Genomic DNA, 24,691 nt, shown 5'->3' on the forward strand with positions numbered 1-24,691 from the left:
AGAGACAGAGACACAGAGAGAGAGAGACAGAGTGCTTCAGTGTTTCCCACACCCGGCAGGGCTGCCTTTCCTTATTTTCCCTCCTGGTCAAGTGGAGAGCCACGTTTCTTGCGCTCTATCCTGCCTCCCTCCCTGCCCCAGTATCCTTGCCGCTGGGCCCCCCACAGCCAGATCTTCCACCGTTTGGAGTAATTCTTAGGGCTCCATGTGGGGCAAATACTGCTCTGTGTCTGTAGAGCCTGTTAGAGTCTTCTGAGGAATCCCTCTGACAGTCACCCACAGCACCCTCATTCGTGGCACCTGCTGCCTAAGCCCAGAGCAGCTCCGGGACCCGGAGGAGGTGAATGCAGCTGCTTAGGCTCCATACTGGGCAGCAACTTCTAACATATATCTTGGGCAGGATTAAATAATTTTTTTCCCTTTCCCACTTAAGTTCAGGGAGTGTGTCTTCTTCTTCTCTGGCCTCCAGGGCTTACACAAAGGCCTCATGGGTCAGGTCCCAATTCCCTTGAACTTCTCCTCCAGCCCAGAGACACAGCACCAGCCTTTGTTTCAGCACCTCTGAGTTTTGGCTCCACAGGGCTCCTCCTTTTGGATATAATGTCTAAATTTTAATAATTCCAACTTCTTCCTTGTCTTCTCCCAGCCCTGGTGGTGTGTGTGTGGGGGGAGGGGGGGAGCTGCTTCTCACAGTTACCACTTCTATGACACCTTAGCATTCTCCCCATTACACTTTCAGTTACCTAGTTACCAATTCTTTATATTAAATTTTCTGTTCCAGTAACTGGTGTGGTTTCTGTCTCCTGCCTGGACCCTGATTGATTCAATAGCTGCCTGAGACATCAGGTACTCCGTACATCACAGGAAGGCGGCGTATCTCAGGCAACGGTGAAGATGGACAAGCTAATGCTCTCATGCTACTCCAGACTCAGAGAAAGTTACATTCTATGCTAAAAAATAAATAGTGTTTAGAAGTAAAAGACTTCTTGTATATTGATGTATCAAAGACTGGATTTAAAATATACAGAGAGGGGGACACCTGGGTGGCTCAGTGGTTGAGCATCTGCCTTTGGCTCAGGTCGTGATCCTGGGGTCCTGGGATCAAGTCCCACATTGGGCTCCCTGTGGGGAGCCTGCTTCTCCCTCTGCCTGTGTCTCTGGATCTCTCTCTGTGTCTCTCATGAATTAAAACAAAAAAAGAGAGATCACAACCTGAGCTAAAACCAAGAGTCGGACTCTTAACCGGCTGTACCACTCAGGTGCCCCCAAAAGAACATATTTCATAGAAATAATTGAATTATATGTAAAACAAAATACATAAAACCAAAAGATTTTCTCAGAGCAAAAAAATACTAAGCAAATCAAAAAGCAAATAATCTTCGGGGAATACTTGCAAGTATTCACATCACAAAGAAGGGGTTAGTCAATGTGAAATATAAGTAGCATGTTCAAGTCAAGAAGAGACCTACAAAGCCATAGAATGTGGGCAAAGGCTGTGGACAGTTCACAGAGAAGAAACACAAATGTAGTGTATAAAAACACACAAAGATATCTAGTATTATTCATGTGAAGAGAAATGTCTGTGACTTGAACATCTTTGGACATTTTGGTAAAAGTGTTAAGACAGCTCTCTAGTTGCCTGAATCACTCTGGGATGCGATGCACATGAGTGTGAGGGATGTCTGCAAGGATAGATTTCTGGGCCTGTTGTTTTTATGACAAACAGGCTTTTGGAGAGTTACAGATGGGCTTTGTGGATTCGTTTTTTTTTTTTTTTTTTAACTTATAATCTTGAGAAGTAAGCACACAAATGTTTCTAGGGTGCAATGTTGAAGATTCACATTTCAGTGTCAACAGAAGTCAGCAGGCAATCTTTTCCCTGTGATGAGAATCATCTCATTATACTGGTTTCTCAGTCCACTCAGGCTGTTTTAACAAAAACATCCATACACCGGGTAGCTTAAACAAACAAGCATTTATTTCTCACAGTGCTGGAGGCTGGACATTCCAAGATCAAGGTGCCGGCAGATTCAGTCTAGTGAGAACCCACTCACTAGTTCATAGTCCTCTCACCTGATGGAAGGGGCGAGGGAGCTTTTTATAAGGGCACTATGAGATAATAGAAAATACGCATATTGGTCTCTGCACCCTGTCCCCGGCACAGAGCTCCTAAAGCCCTTGTAATTTCCTGAGTGGTAAGAACACTCAGAGCATCTCTTGTCCTAATGTTTTGTCTTTGATCCTGTTCCTGGTTCTGGGCTCCTAAACTTTTGTAAATTTGTGAGTGATACGAGCACTAGAAGCAGCTTTCGTTCTAATGAGGCGATGCCGGGTGGGCTCTTGGATGGCTCCTGCGGAGTGCTGGTCACCAGGAAACCAAATCATGATTAGAAGATGGGAGTTCTCAACCCCTGGAGAGGGGAGAAGGGCTGGAAACCAAGTTACTCATTGCTCAGCCTCCATAAACTGCCAATAGTATAGGGAGGTAGGTGAAGACATCCACAAAGGGAAGTTGAATGATCTCAACTCCTTGGGGACAGAAGCTCTGGTGCTTGGGACTCCCACATTGCTTCAATGTGACATAACATCCTGATGGGATGCTGGACATAGTTGCAAGACTTTACATCTATTCATTGATCTGATCCTCATAACCACCTTTAGGTAGATACTGTTACTATCCCTGTTTCACAGATGAGGCTCAGAGAATTTAAGTAACTTGCCAATGCCACACAGCTAATACGTGATGGAGTTAGGAATCAAATCTAAGCAGTTGGTTACAGAGTCTGTACTCTTAACCACTGCAGGGGAAAAAAAGTGCTTAATTCAGCCTTCACTACACTCATGGGCATCTCTAGAACTGTACTGTTACTACAGCCACCACCAGCTCTGTGTGAGTATTTGAGTTTAATTGAAATAAAATTAAAAATCTAGTTCCTAGGTTGCACTTGGCCACATTTAAGATTCTCAATAGCTACATCTGGTTAGTGGCTGCTGTACTTGGCAGCATACAGAACAATTTGATCACTGATGAAAGTTCTATTGGACAGCACTTATTCTAGACAACTTTAGAAAGTATTAGCCAAACAGAAGACTCAAACTAAACAGGTATCACATGGATTTTTTTAATTAAATATCATTTCATGATGTTATTTACACCTAACACACATTTTTTTTTAAAAAATAAGACATGCCATATCAGCCATGGAGTTAACGAAATAGAAGTATCCACACAGAATATATTCTAGGGTGACTTCATTTACACAGCTTCTCAGAGAAACATGGAGTCATTTCTTTTTCTTTCTTTTTTTTTTTTTTTTTTGCCTATCAGCCACTGTTGGGCCAGATTCGGAATTCAAAAGAGTGCAGGGCGGAGGGTCTCCAACACTATCCTGATGGATGTCTTGTATACACACAGTACCAGCAAGCTGGCTGGTTTCCACCAGAAAAGCAGTGGAAATGTCAGATCTTCCATCCCTACCCAGCAGTCAATTGCACACTATAAGAACCCCATGTGACCTAAAGCTTTAATGTGATGGCATCATAAGCCCTGTGGCTTCAAGAGGGGTCCGGGGGAGGGCTGAGCTCTCACCAAAGCCCACAGGTACCAGTCTTTGCCCTGGTTCTAATGTCTGATTAGAGAACCCAGGGTCCCAGTCTTTAGAAGGTGGGGACAGAGTGAAGAGCAGAAGAAAGATCAGACAACAAGTGAAGGTTTAAACCCAAGTTTGGTGACCTTGCCATAGGTATAGGCTGGTAGGAAGGAGAAAGACGTGTGATACTTAATATTGCTTAGAGCATTCCAGAGGGCTTGAGGAATGTCAGAGCCAAGAGAAAAAAAAAAAAAAAAAGAACCAGGGCTGTGAGTAGAAAGTTGATGTCCTCTCCCCCTGTGCCAACAGTAAGTGCCACCAGCAAACAGTCCATTTATACTTGGAGACCAAGGTTGGGAGAAGATAACCCAGGACAGATTCAGAACTCTGGAGACGGAGGTTCTATGTTGTCTGGTCTTCTCAAACACTCGGATGCCTACTGCTGGCTTCCACTCAGGAAACTGCCACGCACCCTCTGCTCAGCCATCCTGTGGCCCCTTCATAGGATAATGCCACTGCCCCCAGCAGTGCTGGGGCACTGGAGGTCCAGGTCCCAGCAGCAGTGGCTGAGTGGCATTGAAACCACCAGTTGGCCAACTTGAAACTATGATGCACTTTCATCCACTCGTCTCATTCTTGCCTGGCTTGAGACTAAAGGGCTCATGGTTTGAAAAGGGAAGAGGTGGACTGAGATTGGGAGCACATAAAACCCCCAAATGATCACCAGGGCCTGACACACTTCAATGGATTCCCTGCCCACCTTCCATTTATCCACTCTGCCCTCATCCCTTATCCCAGCTCACCTTAGAAAAACCACCTAGAAAATCTGAATAACCGCAAAACCAGATGTTAATTCCCCTTTTGTGTTTTGTTCCAGTGGGCTGACGGCTTGACCTTGAAAAGTGACTTTTATCATCCCTTCAGATTGTCTCTCTATACTCTGCATCAAGCCTCCTTTCCAATCAGTGCTGACCCTGCCATTCTCTTCCTTATGAATCATCAATGGCTCCCATGCTCTCTGCGATACCCCTTGATCTTCAGCAGGCATTCAAGGCCTCCATGATTTGGTCTCTTTCCAGGCTCAGCTCCCACCACTCTCTCTACCTCTCCTTTCTTTGCCAACATCCACTCCCTATTTCTGTGCCTTTGCAAATGCTGGCCCCTTGCCCCTCTGCCTGGAGGGGTGGTCGCCCTGCTTTCTATGCTTTGCTCAAATCTTAGCAAGGTTTGCCCCCATCCATGAGTGAAGCCCAAATCATCTCCGATTCTTTTTATTTTTTAATTAATTTAAAATTAATTTTTAAATTTTATTTTAAATGGACTCTATGCCACACATGGGGCTCAAACTCATGACCCTGAGATCAAGAGTCATATGTCCTACCAATTGAACTGGCCAGGTGTCTCAAAATCACCTTCAATTCTGAATACCCTGTTGTGGGCTTGCAGTCTGACCTTTAGAAGGGCCCCCGTAACTGTCCTTTTTCTGCGCACTATTGCAATGTGCACCTCTCATGGTTTCCTGGGTGTGTGTCTGCAGCGCAGGGATCATTGCTGTTCTTTGTAGCCTTCACCATTCAAATGTTTTGTTTGTTTGTTTTTAAGATTTTTTTCCCATGGGGGGGAGCGAGAGCATAAGAGCAAGTAGGAACAGGGGTGGGGAGGGGCAGGGGGAGAGGGAGAAGCACACTCCCCGCTGAGCAGGGAGTCCAATGTGGGGCTCGATCCCAGAACCCTGAGATCATGATCTGAGCGGAAGGCAGACACTTAACCAACTGAGCCACCCAGGCGCCCTCATCCAAATGCTTATTAACACACAGCAAATGCCTCTCAAACGTTGAATTGAGTGGATACCTATCCTGAAGAAAACAGGTCATTGTCTGTTGCCTTCTTAGGCAAGTAAGCCAACAATACGGAAGAGGTTAAGACACAATACCTAAGTGGTTATCACAAGCAGCAGATGCCAGTGTTTGAAGTCAAGGTAGTAAATCGGTATTAAGCACAATCCATAAAGGTTAATGATCTATCAACACTGGTCTATTAACACTGTGATCTCCCCTATTAGCTAAAGAGTACCCAGGGAAACCTTACATGTAGTTCTACTAAGTAGTAATCGCTGGATGGATAAATGCCACCGATCCTATGGGAATTATTTGACCTGCCAAATAAACCCCGGACAGGAAACAAGGACTGGTAATTCCAGCTCTCCAGCAGGGGTGTGTTGGCCCCTGGAGGTTTTAGCAGACCCTCTCTCTCGATCAGTAGGCTTCTGAGGTGTGTGATCCCTGGACTGCCTGCATCAGAACAACCTGTGCGGTCAGATAAGAACACAGACTCTCGCTCCTCCCCATCATTCCCACTTAAACAGAGTGTCTGTCCTTGGGGTGTAGGAATCTGCACACTCCCTAGGGGGTCCTTATGCTAAAGTTTGCAAACCCTTACTTGCCATTCTCAGAAGTATACAGTCAGTCTAGGGAGGGACAATCGTGGATGTAGCCTGAAAGGAAGCAGTGACCCCTTACCAAGAATGCCCGCTTTCCCAGACATGTGTGCCTGGGAACGAGGACCCAAAGTCTCGGTCAACTCCAAGGAAATTAACTGATAATTCAAGCTTTGTTTGATGGAGACTGTCTCTGAGGTAAGTGCCCTAGCTTCCCAGAGGGCCTTGCTGTGCAAGAACATACACATAAAACAGCCAGATTTTCTGCCTATCTTTTTCTAAGTGGTGCAATCACTTCTTATAAGATGAAAAGGTATTTTTCTTCCTTCATGTTTATGGGCTAACGTATCATTACCCCTGCTCCTGTCCTTACTTTCCTCCTACTCTTAACTTCTCGGTTCCTTTGGTGGGGAGAAAAAGCAATTACATAGTTCACAGAACCAAAACCAAATTAGGTTTCAGAGCAGATCTAATATAAGCACATCAAGCATGTTTTCACTAGAAGGGCAGGGAGAATTGGAAGGCAGAAGTGCATTTCTTACAGGTGGATGATAGAATGTTCCCAGGGCTGGCCTACTATGCCTTGTGATGACTACACAAATGCTACTGGAAGTACGGGAATCGTGAAACAGGGAGGATCAGGCAAGGGAAGATTAGATTCAGAGGTCTCCAGCCTTTCACTGGATGTGGAAAGTGAGAACGGAATCTCTGCCTTGCTTCAGCTCCAAGGAATGTGGCAACCTTTGGTCACTGACGGAGGAAGCTCAGTTATCAGCCTCGGGAATGCTTTCCCGGAGCTGGCTGGGCAGTACCAGGCGGAGTCTGAACTCCGCACTTCCCCCGGGGAATACTGCTTTCGTCCCCCTCACCCCACCCTGGTCACCTGAAATCTCCGAGACCAAGATCATGTGTTCTTTGCTAGAGACAATGGCTCTTCGAGTTCCCCTTCTAGAGAGTTCTCGGTTTAAGAGATTAAGATGTGAAAGGCAAAGTTTAGGATTCAGGGTTGAACCACTGACGGCTTGAGAGCAGTTATACATGGAGGGAAGGACAGTCTCCTTCGAGGTGGGCTCATTCCTTCTTGGTGTGTTCCAGGACTCGGTAGGGAACCCCAGAGGCACCCCCAGAGCTGTGTTCCTCTTGCATAACCGGCAGCGTGGCAGGAGCGTAGATCTCAGAAACGTTGTCATTGTTTTCCAGGGCCCCATAGGAAAAAGAAGCTTTGAGGTCAGGCTGAACTGTCATTCCCTTGTCATGCATGTTTTGCATACCTGAAATGAAATCCATTTTCTCCAAATCATTAGGTGGTAAGGGGGCCAAAGGAGACTGCACCATCCCCCTCCCCACCACAGACTCATTACAGTGCTCAGGCACCAGTCACGTGCCTTGCCAAGTTCCTGAATGCTTTAGATTGGAAAAACAACACCCTTAAGTATATGCTAGCAATATTATGGTTGCTAAGCAACGAGGGATGAATCTTCAGGAAATATGCACACAGGCCAGCCACTGTCAAGATAACCATGGGTTGGCCTAGAATGAGGTGGGAATGTGGGTGGAGGGGCCAGAGGGAGCAGAACCAGCACTGTGCTTTGAACGTGGTAGATGCCAATACTTCTCTACCGAATGCAACCAGGATCCAGAACACTTCCTTATCCCCTAAGAGGGTAACTTTCGTGTCATGGACACGTGGGGGTGGCAGATGCAGCAGGACATTCACAGGGAGATGCTCTGGCCTTTAACAGTTAACATCCCTGATCCGCACAGAGGGTAGGTGCGATTCTCTCTGTTGCTTCTGGGCACATGTTGATGTTGGATTTCTACTTAAAGTTGAGAGAGAAGACTTTAATCATTAATTCTGTTAGCCTTACTCTACAATTCCTGGTCTTGGAGGCCAGCTCTCTCCCTGGCAGGGAAGGAAGACTTCAAATTCTCTTACCCCCAGGCTGCCCTAAGAGACTGAATGCAAAGCGTCCTCTCTTAGACTATGAAGATAACAGCAGGTGCCGGACTACTTACTACGCCCAGGCCCTGGGCTGAGGGCTTTAGATCTCGACAGTAACAACAGAAAGCATGAGAATAGCTAACAGGTACCTGAGTGTTGAGCTGATGGCAGACCCCTGTTCTAAACAGTTGAGAAGTTTTATCTCATCTGATCCTCACAAGTAACTGATAAGAAAAATGAGGCAGTTAGAGGTTAGGTAACTTGCTTGAGGTCACAAAGCCAGCAATCTGGCAGTGCTGGGATTTAAGCTCCGGGGGTTTGAATGCGGAGGCCCACACTCTTAACTGGAATGCTATAGGGCCTCCCTGTGTACTTCGCTGAACCTCCACCTTCCCCACAAATCCTATCCTCAGCATCTGGATAAGAACACAGATTTTAAAAGATAAAATTACTTGCTCAAAGTCACACAGCTGGGCCCTGACACCAAAGCCCATCCCCTTGTCCACTATGTGAATGGCCTGCGAAGACTGAGTTTTCATGTAGGTAGCACAAGCCTTAGCTGATGGTCATTTGAAGGGTACAGTTTAAGGATGTGCGGTTTGGATTTTGGAGTGGGGGGGGTGGGGAGGAGGCTTGGGGGAAGTTAAGGGGATGCCCGTTCCTTAGGAAAAAGGGTTGGCTTGCCAGGCATGATTTAGCTTTTGGATTTTTTCATTGTTTCTCAGCCAAACAGTGGCAGGACTACGCCTATAGCCTAACAGATGTGGGTTTATTGATGCACTGCAATGAGGGAGATGTCCACCCCAAGGGACTGTGGGATGTCTCAGTAACAGGGTGTGAGAAGAGACAGGATTTGGATTTGTAGACAATTTTGGGGACAGTTTAAGGAAGCAGGGCTTTGCTTTGGATTAGATGCTGTTGGGAAGTGGGGCTAATTTTGTAATTGGGGAAGGCTGTGTTGAGGCTAAAGCTGTAACTGGTAAAAAGGCTGTGGTCACTCATGTTGGGGGGATGGTCAGTCCTCCGTGGTTCAGTCAAAGTTGTTTTTTTTTAAATTTTATTTATTTATTCATGAGAGACATACAGAGAGAGGCAGAGACATAGGCAGAGGGAGAAGCGGGCTCCCCACAGGGAGCCCGATGTGGAACTCAATCCCAGGACCCTAGGATCACGACCTGAGCCAAAGGCAGATGCTCAACCACTGAGCCACCCAAGTGCCCAATGGTCAAGTTTTGCCCGTGTTCCTGTGTGACAATGGAGTGATCCTATTTGTGTCTTGATCTGTCATGGTTGGGGTGGCCCTGCCTGAGGCTGATGTGCTGTGAAATTGTTTATTTTCAGTTAGGGAACACCAAGGTCCAGCTGTGAGTGTCAGGCCAGCTCCAGCTATCAGGACTGCTTTTTCTTTTTTCATTTCATTTCCATTTTTTCTTCTCTCATTCATTTTTTTTCACTTTTTTTTCAGGTGCTAGAATTATTTAAACCCTCTCTAAATTGTGACATGTAGTATATGTTTTTGGAAATAGAATGCCTCTTGAACTGTAGCTACTGGTCTGTTGTGCAGATACCAATCTAGATAGACCAAAAGCAAGGTCTGACTTTGGGAAACCAAGTAGCTAAGAAAGACACTCTGCTTAAGCAGTTTTATTTTTTAATTTTAATTAATTTATTTCTAACGTTTAAAAAAAATTATGTAAGTAATCTCTATACCTAATGTGGGGCTCGAACTCATGACCCTGATATCGAGTCACGTGCTCTTCCAACTGAGCTAGTCAGGCGCACCCTTCATTTTTATTTTTTTTAAATATTTTATTTATTTATTCATGAGAGACAAGAGAGGGAGAAAGAGAAAGAGGCAGAGACCCAGGCAGAGAGAGGGAGAAGCAGGCTCCATGCAGGGAGCCTGATGTGGAACTCGATCTCGGAACTCCAGGATCACACCCTGGGTGTGATGGTGCTAAACCGCTGAGCCACCCCGGCTGCCCTTTCTTTTTTTTTTTTAACTTTTTTTTTTTTTTTAAAGCAGTTTCATTTTTCATGTTCTACCTGCCATCAGATCAAACAAGTGTTTGGAATTTCTGAAGTTTTTTTTTAAAGCAAAAGGGACGTGAACCCAAATTTAACCAGGCATCTACCAAGTCCCAAACACTGTGCAAGGGGCCTTTAACATATTATCCCACTTCCCTTAAAGAAGGAATCCCAATTTACAAGTGAAGGTCAGAGGCCTTGGGAGGTCCAAGGGCATGCCCAAGGTCACACAGTGGGTGGGTAATAGAGCTGGGATTTGAATCCAGGCCACCTAAACTTCAAGCCCATGCTTTGCATTGTACAGAACACGTCTACTTGGAAGTGTCCTGACATGCCACAGCAATGGGTCAGGGTCTCCTTTTGTGAAGATCTGACTTCTACCGGTCGCGAGGTACAAAGAGGAAGCCGGGAGCCACATCCACAAACAGACCACGGAATATTGATATGTAAGGTTACCTTAGGTTACCTTCTATTTTCCACTAGCAGATCTGTATATATGCATATACAAATACTTATAGAGATATATACACATACAGTTTGTAAACATACAAACACACATATACATACACATACTTGCACACACACAGAGTTGACACCTCACCTATCTGGAATTCAGCTATCCAGCGCCCTCATCTATCCGGGACACAGCCGAGAAACAAGGAAGTAAGCAAAAAAGGCATCTGAGCAGCCAGATTAGAGGTTTTAAAAGTCCATGCACTAAAGCTCATGCATTTAACTACTAGGAGAAAGCTTAAGGCCCCAACTCAGAGCTTGTTTATTCTAATTTTATACACAATTCCAACAAGTGGGGTCAAAGTGAGAGGTTTGACCTGGAACTGCTATACACAGGTGAGCTAGTAATAGCATGAATGACAGACCACAGTTTGATAGCAAGGGATGAGGAAATAATATAGAAGTAGGCACATAAACCTTGGGGCCATTTAGAGGAGGGGCACCTCAGTTGGCCCTGAGAACACACCTGTATCCAAGAGTACTTTGTTAAGCAGTACCGTATGCCAGCAGTGGGGTTATAGTTTGCCCATTAGGGTGTCTTAATGAAAGGTGGGCGTTATTTTCTAGAGAGTTCCATCTTTGTATCTAAAATAAAAATCAATTTTGACTTAAAGAGCGAAAGCCAGTGGTCACTGCTAACCTACAGAATTTAGGTCAGCAAACCTGGGTTAACTTTCCTAATCTGGGTCCCTTTGGGCTGGGGGCGGGCACCCTCTAGTTCTCCATAGACTCAGCCACTCCCTTCTGCACAATACTCTGCAGATTCACACCTCTGTTACTGTCACGGACTACAGGCATTTGAGCTTGTGCTTCTCCGTGTGAGCTCCCAGCAACTTGGGAAATTAAGCTTTCCAGAACAATCCACTCTCTTGTGGCATCTAAGAAGTGAGGTGATAGTATCTGAATGTTACTCATCCAATCTTCTTTCCTATCTCTGGCCATTCCTTTCCAACTAGGTGAATGGATTCTTTTCCTTTCACAGACATGAAGCCTGATATACAGGTCATAATTATATCCAGTGTGAATCAGGACTGTCTTTAAGAGAGCCCAAAATAGACGTGGGAACTGGCAAGATGGGCTCAAAACCAACTGAGGTGCCTCAACCATTGCCTCCTATTTGGCACAGCGAGATTTAAGAAAAAGAGAGGGAGAGAGAGACAGTCACACCATGACAGCACAGCACACCTGCCCTGTACCAAACCCAGCAGCTAGTTGTCTCTTTTTAAATAGGAGGTAGCAGTCATTCTATATGGATGGGCTGGCTAGCTGGGCACATAGGATTTTAACGTTACCTGGCATGGCATCCATGGAAATATAGGGCTCAAATGGAATGGCCTTCTTCCTGTTACGTGTGATTAAGAAGACGCCCAAGAAGGCAATGAGGCACCTGAGGAACAGAGAGGAGGGAGAGAGAGAAGAAAGGCCAGAGTGAGGGTGAGAGGGCTCACTTTACAACCCAGGTAACAGGCAACAGGGGAAAAAAGGGCTGCAGGCTGCAGGCTGCAGAGAGGGGCTTGCTGCTGAGCAGACTGGGGAGGCTGCCTGCCTGAGATGGGCAGGGAGCAGATGCAAGATAAATAACAGCTTCATACGCCTTTCATGCTGCACTGCATTGATCAGGATGAATTAGACTCTCCCAGGCAAAACTCCCATGGCTCTTCACTTCCATTTAGCCTGTATCTTAGAACCTTGCCTTAAAAAAAACATTTTTTTTAAAAATAAAAAAAGTTCTTTATGCAATCAATACAGGAGGAGAGTAAGAAAAAGTTAGAAAGTCCCTGAACTCCCCCTGGTCCCACTCCCCCAGGTAGGTGTATATTTCTCTAGAGTCATTTTCCCCCCTTTCTCCTAGAACTTAAATAGGAACACTTTCTAAAAACTGAGGTGTTGTTTACATGCATAAACCCTAAATGTAGTGCTTGATTAATCGTACCTGTGTGTATACTTTTGTGATTACCACCTAGGTCAACAGAGAAGACATTTCCATCCCCTCCACCCCAGAGGGGTGCCCTTCCTAATCCATGCTAACCCAGAGGAAGCCACTATTCTGACCTCTATCACCCAATACTTGATTTGCCTATTCTTGAACTTCTTTATTTTATATTTTAAAAGATCTATCTATTTATTTGGGAGAGAGAGAGAGAGAGAGAGAGAGAGAGAGAGAGAGAGAGATGGGTGGGGCAGAGGGAGAGGGAGAAAATCTCAAGCAGATTGCCCAGTGAGTGCAAAGCCTGACCCAGGGCTCAATCTCATGACCTGAGCTGAAACCAATAGTTGAGCACTTAACTGCGCTACCCAGGTACCCCATCCTGTTCTTGAACTTCTTGTAAGTTAAATCATACAGTGTGTACCCTGGTTTCTTTCACTTGTAAATGTTTTTAAGGTTCATTCACTTTATTGTATGTATTAGTAGTTCATTATTTTTAATTGTTATATTGAATCCATTGTCTGAATAGGCTATATCATCTCTCCTGTTGATAGACATCTGGGTTGTAACCAATTTGAGTATATGATGAATAAAGCTGTTATAAATATTCAGGTAGAAGTCATTTTGTCAATATATGTATGTATACATTTCTTTTGGATATATATCTAGATGCATTACTTCTAGATCATAGGGTAGACTATACATTTAAAAAAATCTAATTTTTTCCATTTAATGTATCCTAGACATGGTTTGATGTCAGTATCTATAGACTGGCCTCGATTTTTCAAAATGACAGCATGGGACTTTATTATATGAACATCCATAATTTATTTAACTGTATCCTACTGCTGGGCATTTAGGCTACTTCTAATTATTTATTTACACAATTAATTTTTAAATTAATAAACAGCTTCATCCATGTGTCTTTGTGTCCCATTTGGAAGGTTGCATCAAACATTGCTCATTTACAATTTTTATTGACATTGTCAAATTGTCCTCTGGTATTAAAGATCTGCTCAGTGTGGCAGTGAGCTGGTCTCCTTGTCTTCTTGCCAACACAGATATTATCAATCTTGTTAGTTTTTGCAAAATGATGGCATCTCATGTGGCTTCAAAATGTATTTCTGTGATCTGGGGTGAGGCTGAGAGTCTTTTCATGTGTCAAAATGGGATATTTTAGAAATGACAAAGAGATTAAAGCCCAAAGAAAAGAATGGGGAAGGAGATAAAGCCCTTTGGGGAGTAAAATGCTCATTTATCTCTGGGGGACAAAGCTCTGAGTCCTGGCTGCTCCCCTGGCTCTAGAGGGTCGCCTGAGAGGCGGAAGCAGTAGTGAGGACAGAGAGGCAACCACCACAGTGCAAACCACCTCATGTGGCCAGAGAACAGGAACTCACCCCAGTGCAAACATGCAGATGTGCAGTGCATCCTCCCCAATGAAGTCCAGGTAAAATACTGCACCTGGAGCAGCAGATAATAGAAAATACAGGTGAGCTATTTTCAAATCACCTCCTTGCGAGTCTGTCTAGGATTCGGTAAGCTCTCTTCCCTGCAGGAAACCAAAGTGCTCAGAAACATGGTGACCAGCAGGGTCCACATTAGAAGAATGGAATAAAAGCCATTTAGGGGGACATATTATCTTCTCTTTTTCCTTCTATACCCTTCTTACCTTCATCTTTTTTTTCTTAACTTTTTATTTTGAGATAATATTAGACTCACAAAAATAGGGAGTTTGCATGGACCGTGCACCCAGCCTCCCCTAATGAAACATTGTAGGAATTAAACTGCAGACCTTATTTACCAGGTTTTACACACACCTTCGCCCATGGTTTTTGTTTTTATTTTTAGATTTATTTATGTATTTGAGAGAGGGAAAGAGAGAGAGAGAGAGGGTGCACGTGTGTGCGTGAGTGAATGGGGTAGGGAAGGGCAAGCAGAAGAGAGAGAGAACCTGTTAAGAAGACTGGGTGCTGAGCAGGAAGCCCGATGAGGGGGCTCAATCCCAGGACCCTGAGAGTAGGATCTGAGCCAAAATCAAGAGTCTGATGCTCAACCAACTGAGTGACCCAGACCCCACTCTCTAGTCTTTCTTTTTTTTTTTTTTTAAGATTTTATTTATTTATTCATGAGAGAGAGAGAGAGAGGCAGAGACATTGGCAGAGGCAGAAGCAGGCTCCAAGCAGGGAGCCTGATGTGGGACTCGATCCTGGAACTCCAGGATCACGCCCTGTGCCAAAGGCAGATGCTCAACCCTAGAGCCACCCAGGCATCCCTCTCCCATTTTTCTTAAGATGGAAAAGCAAGGCTTCGTGTTAAGCTATCAGAGCCTTCTAACCTTGCATGGTCAGCAGATGGCAGGCCTGCAGGCCCACTCCTATGACGTTAGAGTGACAAGCGCTTGCGACCCTCAAGTGCCCTGTAGCCAGTGTCTATCTGGACTCATTTCACCTCTAGGGGCTTCGTGCTGTATCCTCAGCTCCTGATTCCCACCCAGCTTCTGCCTCCATTGTGCTATTGGCTATTCCTTTCAACCTTGACTGGACTCAGGGTCTTGACCATGACCTAAATCTTCACATTGGGTCCACTTTCTGGCTGCTCTGGGTCAATGCCCCACTGGATCCACAGTACTGCTCACAGCACAGGCCCTGGAAGGCCATGTGCCTGCCTATCTTGTTCTTGCCTCTGTGAGCAGGATTTGGGCACGATTGTCTAAAGCATAGTGCAAAACATATGGCTTTAGGGCCAGGCTTTCCTCAAAGGGAGGCACACTGGCTCTTACTGGTCTTTTCACTTTAAAGATTTTAGTCTTCATTACCTTTAAAAACCAATACATTCTGATAGGCTTGCAGCCTCTGAAGCTACTCTACCCATCTAAAAAGTAGTGGTGGAGTAGAAGAAAGGGGGAATATAAAAATGATGACAGGTTACCCAGCACCTATTACACTGCAGATGCTTCATATGTCATGACCTCTAGAAATTGTAGAGAAGAAATCTGTGGTCGCTTAGACAGTGGAGCTAGTAGACGGTGGCAAAAAAATCGTTAAAGAAACCCTGTACAGGGATGCCTGGATGGCTCAGCGGTTGAGCGTCTGCCTTTGGCTTGGGTCCTGATCCTGGGATCCAGGATCGAGTCCTGCATTGGGCTCCTTGCAGGAAGCCTGCTTCTCCCTCTGCCTATGTCCCTGTCTCTCATGAATAAATAAATGAAATCTTAAAAAAAAAAAAAAGAAATCTTGTACAAGCTGTACTAGGTACATATTGCACATATTTCAATTCTGGGAGGTGAGTTTTATTACTCCTATTTCGTGAACATGGAACCAAGGCTCAAGGAGGTTAAGTGATTTTCCTAGAGCCACACAGCTGTATGTCTGTGCTGGGGTGCAAACCCAGGTCTCTCTGGGTCAAAATTCTGTACTTTCTTCTGAAGACACATACAACTCTGACAGGTAAAACATGTCAGCAGAACTGGCCTTTTGACAGGGCCTCATCCCTCCACATTGGGGTAACGTCCCTGCTGCTAGGGTAGGAGATGGAAATCTAGTAGTCACCACCCTTACCTGCTGTGATGGCAATGGTAGTGGACAGAATGTAGCCCACGCTGGCAATCAAAGAGGAGTCGTACATCTGTGAGGCTTGACTTAAAAACCTTCAATACAAGAACACTCTGGTCAGTGGGCATGTCAGAAAGGCTGAAGTGAGAGCTGGTGACAGTAGGCTTAGCTTGAAATATGAAGACAGCACATGAAAGAAGGATGCCACCCCACTGCATCTCTGGGTCCTGGGTCCACACTTCACTCCCATTTTCCCCTGGACACACAGCCTGTTCCCCACACAGCGGCCATGTCCTGCCGGCCTCACACCTCTGACCACGTGGTTCTTGTCACCTGAAATGCCTTTGTCCTCACATCAGTGTCCCCTGTGTCCCCAACCCCCTACGAAGGGCCATCCTGTTCTCACAAACAGTCCAAAAAACTCATACAGCACTTATCACATTTTGCCTGTCACTGTCATTATTTTTTTTTGTTATTATTTTTTTTTAAAACAAATACTCTTCTTCCTGAAAGAATCATGTGCTCACTACAATAAATGCAGGAAAAAGGGAGAAAGAAAATTAGAATCATTCCCACTCTCTCCATCTAGGATACACAATCCCTCATTTCAGAATACATTCTTTGTTCATCCTCTGTGTAGCATTTTAGGTATTACTACTAGTTGCCTTACAGTGACATATTTCCCACTCCATTGTACTTGTCTGTTTACAGGACTAGGAGAGCCCCAAGGATGGTGACTATTGGTCCTGCCTCTGTGTGCGGGAAGCCCATGGGCCTGGCAACAGGAGGCCCTCGGTGGATGTGTGGATGTGTGCTGACAGGGTGAGTGAGATGCTCCCCAGGAGGCAGGCGAGACGTTGGATTCACCTCTGTAACCCTGGAGTGCTCAGCACAGAGCCCGGTGCTGGGTGGGCTCAGGAGTGATGACCAGAATCTCTGTATAGGACTCAGGACAGTAATAATCAATATAATAATAGTTATATAATCATAAAAGAGGCTGGGATTTTTGGGAGGTTATCCTGGGAACAGCTCTGAGAGCTTCATGCTTCTTTTAGGAAGGGGCTGTTGTTATTCTCACTTGTGGACAAGGAATCTGATCCTAGAGAAGCTGAGGCAGAGGCCTGGAGTGGAGGGGTGTAGGGCGTGGGTTGGGGAGCCTGATGCCTGGGTTCACACCTCTGCCCTGCCCCTTTGGTTTCTCAAACGCAAAATGAGGATGGTATCATCTGCTTCAAAGGGGTTTTGTGGGAGTCAAATGAATTTAAGTTCATGTGAAAGTGGGGTGTGTGAGCAGCTTCCACTGGTACCCCCACAGCAGCGGTCACTCCAACAACTGCTCGAGGCCACTGCTGGAGGACGGTGAGCCCAGGCCACCAGAGCCTGGGGCCTGCCCTGCCCAGGATCAATCAGCCTCGTGTGCCACACTGAGCCCTGTGCAGCAGGGCCATCCAGGCCCTCTCAGACACTCTGTTGGGCACTGGGTCTCAGATGGGGACAAGGCCCAGGTCTACCCTCAGGACTACCAGTTCTGAGACAGAAATGATCATCTCACTCTTGGGGAAGACTTCTTGAGGATAAGAAATGACAACTTGCTGTTTCCCACCTAGCAGACAAATAGGTGCCTCATGGGGACTGCACAGCTTCTTCTAGAGTCCCTGAAACAGATGCCTGCCTTGGAGAAGAGGGGAAGTGAGGCCACCTCTGATCTCGCACTTCTCACAGTTTGAGGCAGAGAGAAAAACACATCCACTCCAGGCTTTGTCTTTCAAGCTGCACAGAGTCCCTCCATGTGACAACTCAGCGGCCCCTCTCTCTACAGTAGACGCTGAACTTTGGTGTCAGGCTGTGTCTATATGTTTTGCTTTCCCTACAGCTTCAAAAACACATGAAATCAGGCCCAAGAAAGGGCAGAGACCCATGAGGAGAGGCCCAGCAGGAAAAGAACTTGCCACTCACGCAGCCTGATAGACAGCAGTGGCCACCATGCACACGAACATCACGTAGAAGATGGGGTAATCGAGCTGCAGGTTCCCCTGTATGGACAGGACGAGCATCCCAGCCACGGCCTTCACTGTCACCACCGTCATTGAGCCTGCAGAAGGTGAACGAGGACGAAGGGAGGGAGTTACACCCTGGAAGTCAGTTTATGACTCCTAAGGACTTGGTGAAAAAAATGGAGGGGGCCACCCTGGTGATGACAAAGATGCCATCTGCATCAGATCTCATGCTCCTTCCATGAGTTGCCTGCTCTGTGCTACATCTAAGAAGAGAGGCAAGCAAAATACCAACAGATGCTTCCAAATGTCACCTCTGAACTCCAGCAAGAAAAGGCATTGAGTCTAAGTTTCTGAATAGCAGAGGGATGGCGCTTTGCCTGGAATGTCAAAAGAATCATTAAATGGATAAATGAACTTCCTTTGAGTATCATTCTCCTGGCAATCACAGGGAAAAAAACATGTGGTGTGTAAAGAGCGCTCTCTCTCTCTCTCTATTTAAAAAAAAATTGGGGGGCACCTAGGTATCTCAGTGGTTGAGCATCTGTCTTTGGCTCAGGGCATGATTGAGGTCCTGGGATTGAGTCCCGCATCGGGCTCCCCATAGGGAACCTGCTTCTCCCTCTGCCCAGGTCTCTGGCTCTTTCTGTGTCTCTCATGAATAAATGAAATCTTAAAAAAAATGTTTTTAATGCTCACTCACTTGTATTTTTAAAAATATTTCATGAGACAGAGGTCTCTGAATGTTTTTGAATCCTACCCCTATGCACATGCATGCACATACTTTTCAAAATATTCGTGTCTGTGCATCTTAAAGGGCTACTCATATAATACTGTGCTTGTATGATTTGCACATTATAAAAATATGCAGGAAATATCACTGCTCACCTCACTGTGGGGGCCACTGCTTTACTCAGTGGTGCAGAAATGATTAACTAAATCGTCAGAACCCCCTGCCAAAGCAGGAGTTAAGAGAAACCACCCCCAAGTACAGGTACAAACGAAGCCCCTCATTCTGGCTGAAATGTTGTGCTTTCCTATTTTTCTCGGTTTCTATTGGTTTTCCCTCTTGCCAACAGCCCACCACACACAGTGGCTTCTGGACCGCCCAGGGACATAGATGACAGCTTCCAAACATCAGTAGTTACAACAGACACTTTCATGAGGGTGTCTCTGTTAGTGAGAAGGGGACAGAAGGAGGGTGCCCTTAGAGCCTTCTGGCCTTCCTACTCACCAGGGAGGACATTTGGGGACCGTGACCTTCCAATCTTCTTGAAAAATCACCAAGGAATGGACCCCCGATATAAGCTACTCAAGGGACAAACCACTAAAGCATTATGCTCGGTGAAAGATGCCAGTCACAAAAAAGCCACGTATTATAGGGTTCTGTTTATACTGTATACTTTAAAGAGGTAAATTTTATGGTATGTAAATTATATCTCAATAGAGCAGTTTAAAAAAAAAATCTGGGAGTTGGGTGGCTCAGTGGTTGAGCATCTATCTGTCTTCAGCTCAGGTTGTGATCCCAGGGTCCTGGGATCGAGTTCCACATCAGGCTCCTTGCAGGGAACCTGCTTCTCCCTCTGCCTCCATCTCTGTGTCTCTCATGAATAAATAAATAAATAAAATATCTTAAAAAATAAATCTAAATAATGGAATCTTGTCCTACAATGGCCCCTGTCTGTCACTGGAGTGGCTGAGGGCCTGTCACTGGAGTGGGGGCTCGGTATAGGAAGGACAGAAGACCCGCCACATGTCTCGGGCACTCGTGCCCCTCTCACTAAAGCCTGCTCTCCCCCCTGAGATTTGGGTGTTCTCCTGTGCCTATTTTTAGAGGATAGTGCGGCTTACACGGGAAGGAGTCACCAGCCTGAGGCCACAGAGTCCCCAGGAGGCAGCAGTGGGGTTCCCCCCACCTCTTCGCTGGGAGGCACGAGCACCTCTCATAGCTCTAGTTAGCGTATCAAACCCCATGGGGGGCCAGGCCTCGCCTCAGTCTGATGGAGGAGCCATCTGCCACACTGAACTCATCCTTCTGGAAGGAGAGGCAAAAAAGTGAGGGAGCACAAGCAGTTCCTGCTTTTGACTCCAGAACTCGTTCCCAGCCTAACAGGTTCACTGGAGCCCCAAAGGCTGGGTTGCTGGGGCCTGCCCTGCCTCTGTCTTCTCTGGAAGGACTCCTGCCCCACCCCACCCTTACTCTGCTTCCCTCCTCTTCACCGGCATCCTCACTGCCCCGACTCACCTAGCACCTCTGCATCTGTCTACTTGCCTGCCGGCCAATCCTCCCTTCAGACCGGAGCCCCCATCCCCAAGGCCGGGGGGCCTTCTGGCTCGTTCAACGCCGTGCCCAGTTTCCAGCACCGTCCCTGGCACTTAGGGGCCTCTCGGGATTTGAGCAAAAGACACTGAACGCAGTCAGCGGCCTTACAGAACTGATGGAACTGATGGAAGGCCCTCCGGTCAGCGGGGACCTCGTGGCGCCCCCTGATGGTGGCAAACCTGGATCCCTCAGACCCCCACTTACCGAGTAAGGCCACCAGGAGAAGAATCACGATGATGTTGTTGGCGTTCTTCTCCTTGTAGAAGTACAGCAGCAGGCAGAACAGGACGATCTCCACGAGCTGTGGACGAAAGCAGCAAGAGGGGTGGTCAGCGGGGAGGGGACCGAGGACCTGGGCAAGACCGGGAGATGCTGGTGGGCTGTGCGGGAGTTTATGCTGAGAGTCAGGCTTGAAAGGCTGCTGATACATCCAGCATTTCCCAAACTACTGATCGACACCCGAGGGGAAAAGGAGGGAACTCTGAATGCACTCAGAGGGAAACTCTACCCCTTCCCTGGGTAACACCAACAAGGAGTTCACCTTGGAGCTTTGGGGGTGATATGCTGGCCTCACACGCACCCCCTCCATCTCATCTTAGATGGCCAGGATCCATTGGGCTGAGAAGGTTTCTTCCTGCTTTTGCTGCTCTGTGGTAACCCCATTAAAACTGAAGGTCAAAGAGGGAGACACTTGTTCACTGAGCAGAGGAGCTCCCTGGTCTAAGTGGACAGGTATACACGCCCTCATCCCCTAACCAAGCCTCCAACATGTGTGGCTCGGTAGGGTAGAAAGACAAGGGCATTTGGAGTCAGGGAGGCCCAAGTTGGATACTGGATCTGCTTCTAAAATGGTTGTGCGACCTTGGGTAAGTCGCTTAACTGCTCAAACCTCAGTTACCTCCTCCGTGAAAGACAGATAAGGATTCTTACTTTTCAGGGCCATGATCCCAGCTAATACTTTTAAATACAGAGCCCTCCGTACTAGGGCTCATTCAATCAGCAGAACAATTCTACGAAGCAGGCACTATCACAATTCTTAGCCAATAAAAGGGCAGAGCTGGATCTGAACCTGGATGGTGTGGCTCCTGGGCCTGTACGCTTTCCCACCAGGCGACAAAGCCTAAAGGCAGGAGGCCTAGGAAACGGGGATTAGAAGGGGCTCAGTCAGTAGAATCACTGCAACTGTGAAGAGAGTGTTTCCTCCTTGCCTTAAAGACCCTCCTCGCTACCCCTTAAGGGCTCGAAGTCAGGCCAGCGCCAGCACCCAGCAGGAGACAGCAGGAAACCTTGATGGGGCTCAGCTCCAAGTGCCTACCCCAACCTCCCACCGGAGTTTCTTTATCATGAAAACCAATGCAGAAACATCAATGGGCATTCTAAAAAGTTTTTAAATTCCTCATAATTAGATACCATTAAAGACACCAGCTGTTTTCATTTTCCTGTTCCTTCCCATCTTTGTTGCAGTGAACGTGTTTTATCTATTCATCATCATAGTCGATGCACAGTTTTGTACTGGGCTGTTTTAAGTCACCAAAAACAATTCTCGTATTTTATGACGGTGTCATAATTATCTTTAATTGCTGCAGAACACACGATGGAGTAGATGAGTTGCTCATCAACATTCTTAACCATCGAGCGTGCGCTAAGGAGGCCTGGTTTTCCAACCATTCCTCATGATGCTTAAATGTGGTGCTGGAATAGCGCCGGGCCTTCTACTGCAGGATGGCTGTGTATGCATCCTCGAGTTCTGGGAGCGTGTCTCCTCCCTCCCTCCCTCCCTCCCTCCCTCCCTCCCTTCCTCTCTTTCTCTCCTCCCTCCTTCCCTCTGTCTTTCCTTTCCTCCTCTCTCCCTCCTACTCTCCTTCCTCCCCTTCCCTCCTTCCATCCCTCCCTCCTTCCTTCCTGTCTTTCTTTCTTGAAGTATAGCTGACATGCAATGTCACATTAGTTTCAGGTGTACAACCCCGTGACTGGACAACTCTCCCCACTCTCTGTGATGCTATGCTCACAAGCGTACCTACCGTCCGTCTGATATACGCAGTATTTGGCACCTAGCAGATAGTAAATATTTACTGAATTTGATTTGGCCAAATCTCTCCAGCTGGCAGCATTGGGGTACAACAGAAGTTGCTCAATCAGAGGGCTGAGAGCCATCAGGGGGAGGGAGCAGGGGAAGGGACAGAGGCAGGGAAACAATGTGAACAAACAGCTCCCCCCAGGGAGAGGTTTGGCCAGGGCTTCCACTGGATACCCCTTTGCGGGAGCCACACTGGAAATCAGTGCCTGCACAGCAGCCTCCTGAGTTGCCCTCAAGTTACCTTTAGCCTATGGGAGGGGTTTTCTGCCATTTTTTGAACATGCGGTGATGTATGCACCAGCTAAGCATGCGCAGTTGAACCAAAGGGCCTAAGTAACAGAAAATGTCTAAGTTCCTTAGTGTATCAAGCTGCTGCTGCTGCCCCCAGGACATTGCATAAAAGCTTCCTGCCCTAACCCCAAGAGGTGCTGACAGTGCTCTGACAGCTATCTGCCTGTCTCCTTACTGGTGACAAGTAATAAAAGGACTTTGAATTCGACACTGCCTCAGGTTGTATTCAATTTAACAGTGATCCCCGCCTACCCGCCCCCCTCCTCCCACCCCGCCAAGTCCAGGTACAGCCAGACACGAGGAAGGAAGACAAATTGAGTTGGTCACTGGGCATCTGCCAAGTGCTGGCTGATTTCTACATAGCCTCGCATCTACCAGGTGCCAGTCCTGGTCCAGTGATTCGCACCAGCTCATCAAGAAGGAGGCAGAGCTTCCAACTAGGTGACGTGGCCAAGGCCACACAGCACACAACAGACTGTAGCCCAGGCCTCCCTGAGAGGAAAGTCTGTTTTCTGGGATTAAGCTTTTTCCAAAGAAGGAGGCTCTCTGGTTCTGTCCTATAGCCATGTCTCCATGCCCACCAGGGGCTCGCGGGGGCTGTCAAGGGGTCAGGAGATGATGCAGTTTCAATCCTGGGGAAATCTATCTCCTGCCTTGTGAGCCAACTAAGAAAACAGGACCTTCTCAGTCTTTAGAGTGGTGCCAGACTGCTTAAGTCAGAGCAACAAGAGTGATCACCTTCATCACCAGACCATGGTGAAGGATGGTGGGCCCTGAAGCCAGCTTTGAATCCAGCTCTGCTCTCCTGGGGACTCTGGGCAGTCAGCCAACCTCTGTGAGCTTCAGTTGCCTCATCCATAAAACAGGGAGAAAAACATTTACCTTATAGAGTGGTTGGGAGAATCTGGGACGATATGTAAGAAAGTGTCTTGCACAGTGCCTGGCACGGAACAAGAATATATAGCAGTAGCTGGATCAAATACTTTACGTGCTTCCTCAACCAGTTTATCTGTAGACCTAACATGGAACAGAACTGGGGCTGAAAGTCTAGGAGACTGTTTCCAGTGTCTCCTGTGTTTCTATCAGCTTCTATCAGCTGTGTGATACCCGGAAAAAATAAATAACACATCTACGACTTTTTAAAATTTTAACTGTTTTTCTTACCATAGAAGTCTTACATGCTCACTGTAGAAATTTCAGATGATGCATAAAGACAAAGGTGGAATGAAAACTCAATCATAATTCCAGCTCCCAGAGACAACTATGGATGGGATTTCTATGTTTTCATCCAGTCCTTCAGTGTTACATCATATCTACATGCCTGCAGTATCTCTAAAAACTATAATTATATTATTTATGCAGATTTAGACATTACTCAGAACATAAGTGAAAAAAAGCACTTCCCCATGAACGAATACTTCCCACAAAGCACGGTCTTTAGTGCTGTGAAATATGCCCCAATTCTCTCAAATTCCCTACTGCTGGACACTCAGGTTCCCCAAGCCTACGACTTGATACTCCTTCCTGCTATCTCGGGCAGGACCAGTGGCTTCTCTTACCATGTACAAGAGAAAAGGCCAGCTCACGAGGTGCTTGGTGATGTTCTCGCCCGTCATCTTCTCGTGACTGTTAGGTGCGAATGTCACCAGCAAGTAGGTGCCCACAATGGCCAAACCGCAGCCAACGAAGGACAAGACGTAGCGCCCTGTGGGGAAGGAGGGAGGCTATCACAGGCTCACTGCAGAAGTAGGCTTCAGGCCCGTATGTGTTTCTTTTTTCTTTCTTTTTTTTTAAAGACTTTATTTATATAGTTGACAGAGAGAAAGAGAGCACAAGCAGGGGGAGTAGCAGAAGGAGAGGGAGAAGCAGGCTCCCCACTGAGCAGGGAGCCCAATGCAGGGCTCCATCCCTGAGATCATGACCTGAGCCAAAGGCAGATGCCCAACCAACTGAGCCACTCAGGAGGCACCCCCTGATCCCCTGGATGTGTTTTTAGGGCAACACATGATAATCTAATT

At 46.7% G+C, this 24,691-nt stretch overlaps 1 protein-coding gene across 3 annotated transcripts in view; it reads right to left on the bottom strand.

Annotated features, from left to right (window-relative positions):
* Positions 1 to 3,108: 3,108 nt before the first annotated feature.
* Positions 3,109 to 24,691, bottom strand: part of NIPAL3 (NIPA like domain containing 3) — a 53,880-nt gene continuing 32,297 nt past the window's right edge. Inside the window, exons 6-13 of one of the 3 annotated variants that reach the window (XM_025447148.3) lie at positions 24,233 to 24,378; positions 20,510 to 20,606; positions 17,945 to 18,080; positions 15,995 to 16,083; positions 13,835 to 13,898; positions 11,803 to 11,897; positions 8,119 to 8,193; positions 7,161 to 7,298 (exon numbers count right to left, since the gene is read on the bottom strand). In XM_025447148.3, coding sequence (XP_025302933.1) covers positions 8,168 to 8,193; positions 11,803 to 11,897; positions 13,835 to 13,898; positions 15,995 to 16,083; positions 17,945 to 18,080; positions 20,510 to 20,606; positions 24,233 to 24,378 — 653 coding nt within the window. In that variant the 3' untranslated portion in view covers positions 7,161 to 7,298; positions 8,119 to 8,167. Of the gene's footprint in view, positions 7,299 to 8,118; positions 8,194 to 10,598; positions 10,631 to 11,802; positions 11,898 to 13,834; positions 13,899 to 15,994; positions 16,084 to 17,944; positions 18,081 to 20,509; positions 20,607 to 24,232; positions 24,379 to 24,691 lie in introns of all 3 variants that reach the window. The other 2 variants (XM_025447149.3, XM_025447146.3) reach the window with 2 other exon arrangements.

This window comes from Canis lupus, chromosome 2 (genome assembly GCF_003254725.2).
Source record: "Canis lupus dingo isolate Sandy chromosome 2, ASM325472v2, whole genome shotgun sequence".
NCBI lineage: Eukaryota > Metazoa > Chordata > Mammalia > Carnivora > Canidae > Canis > Canis lupus.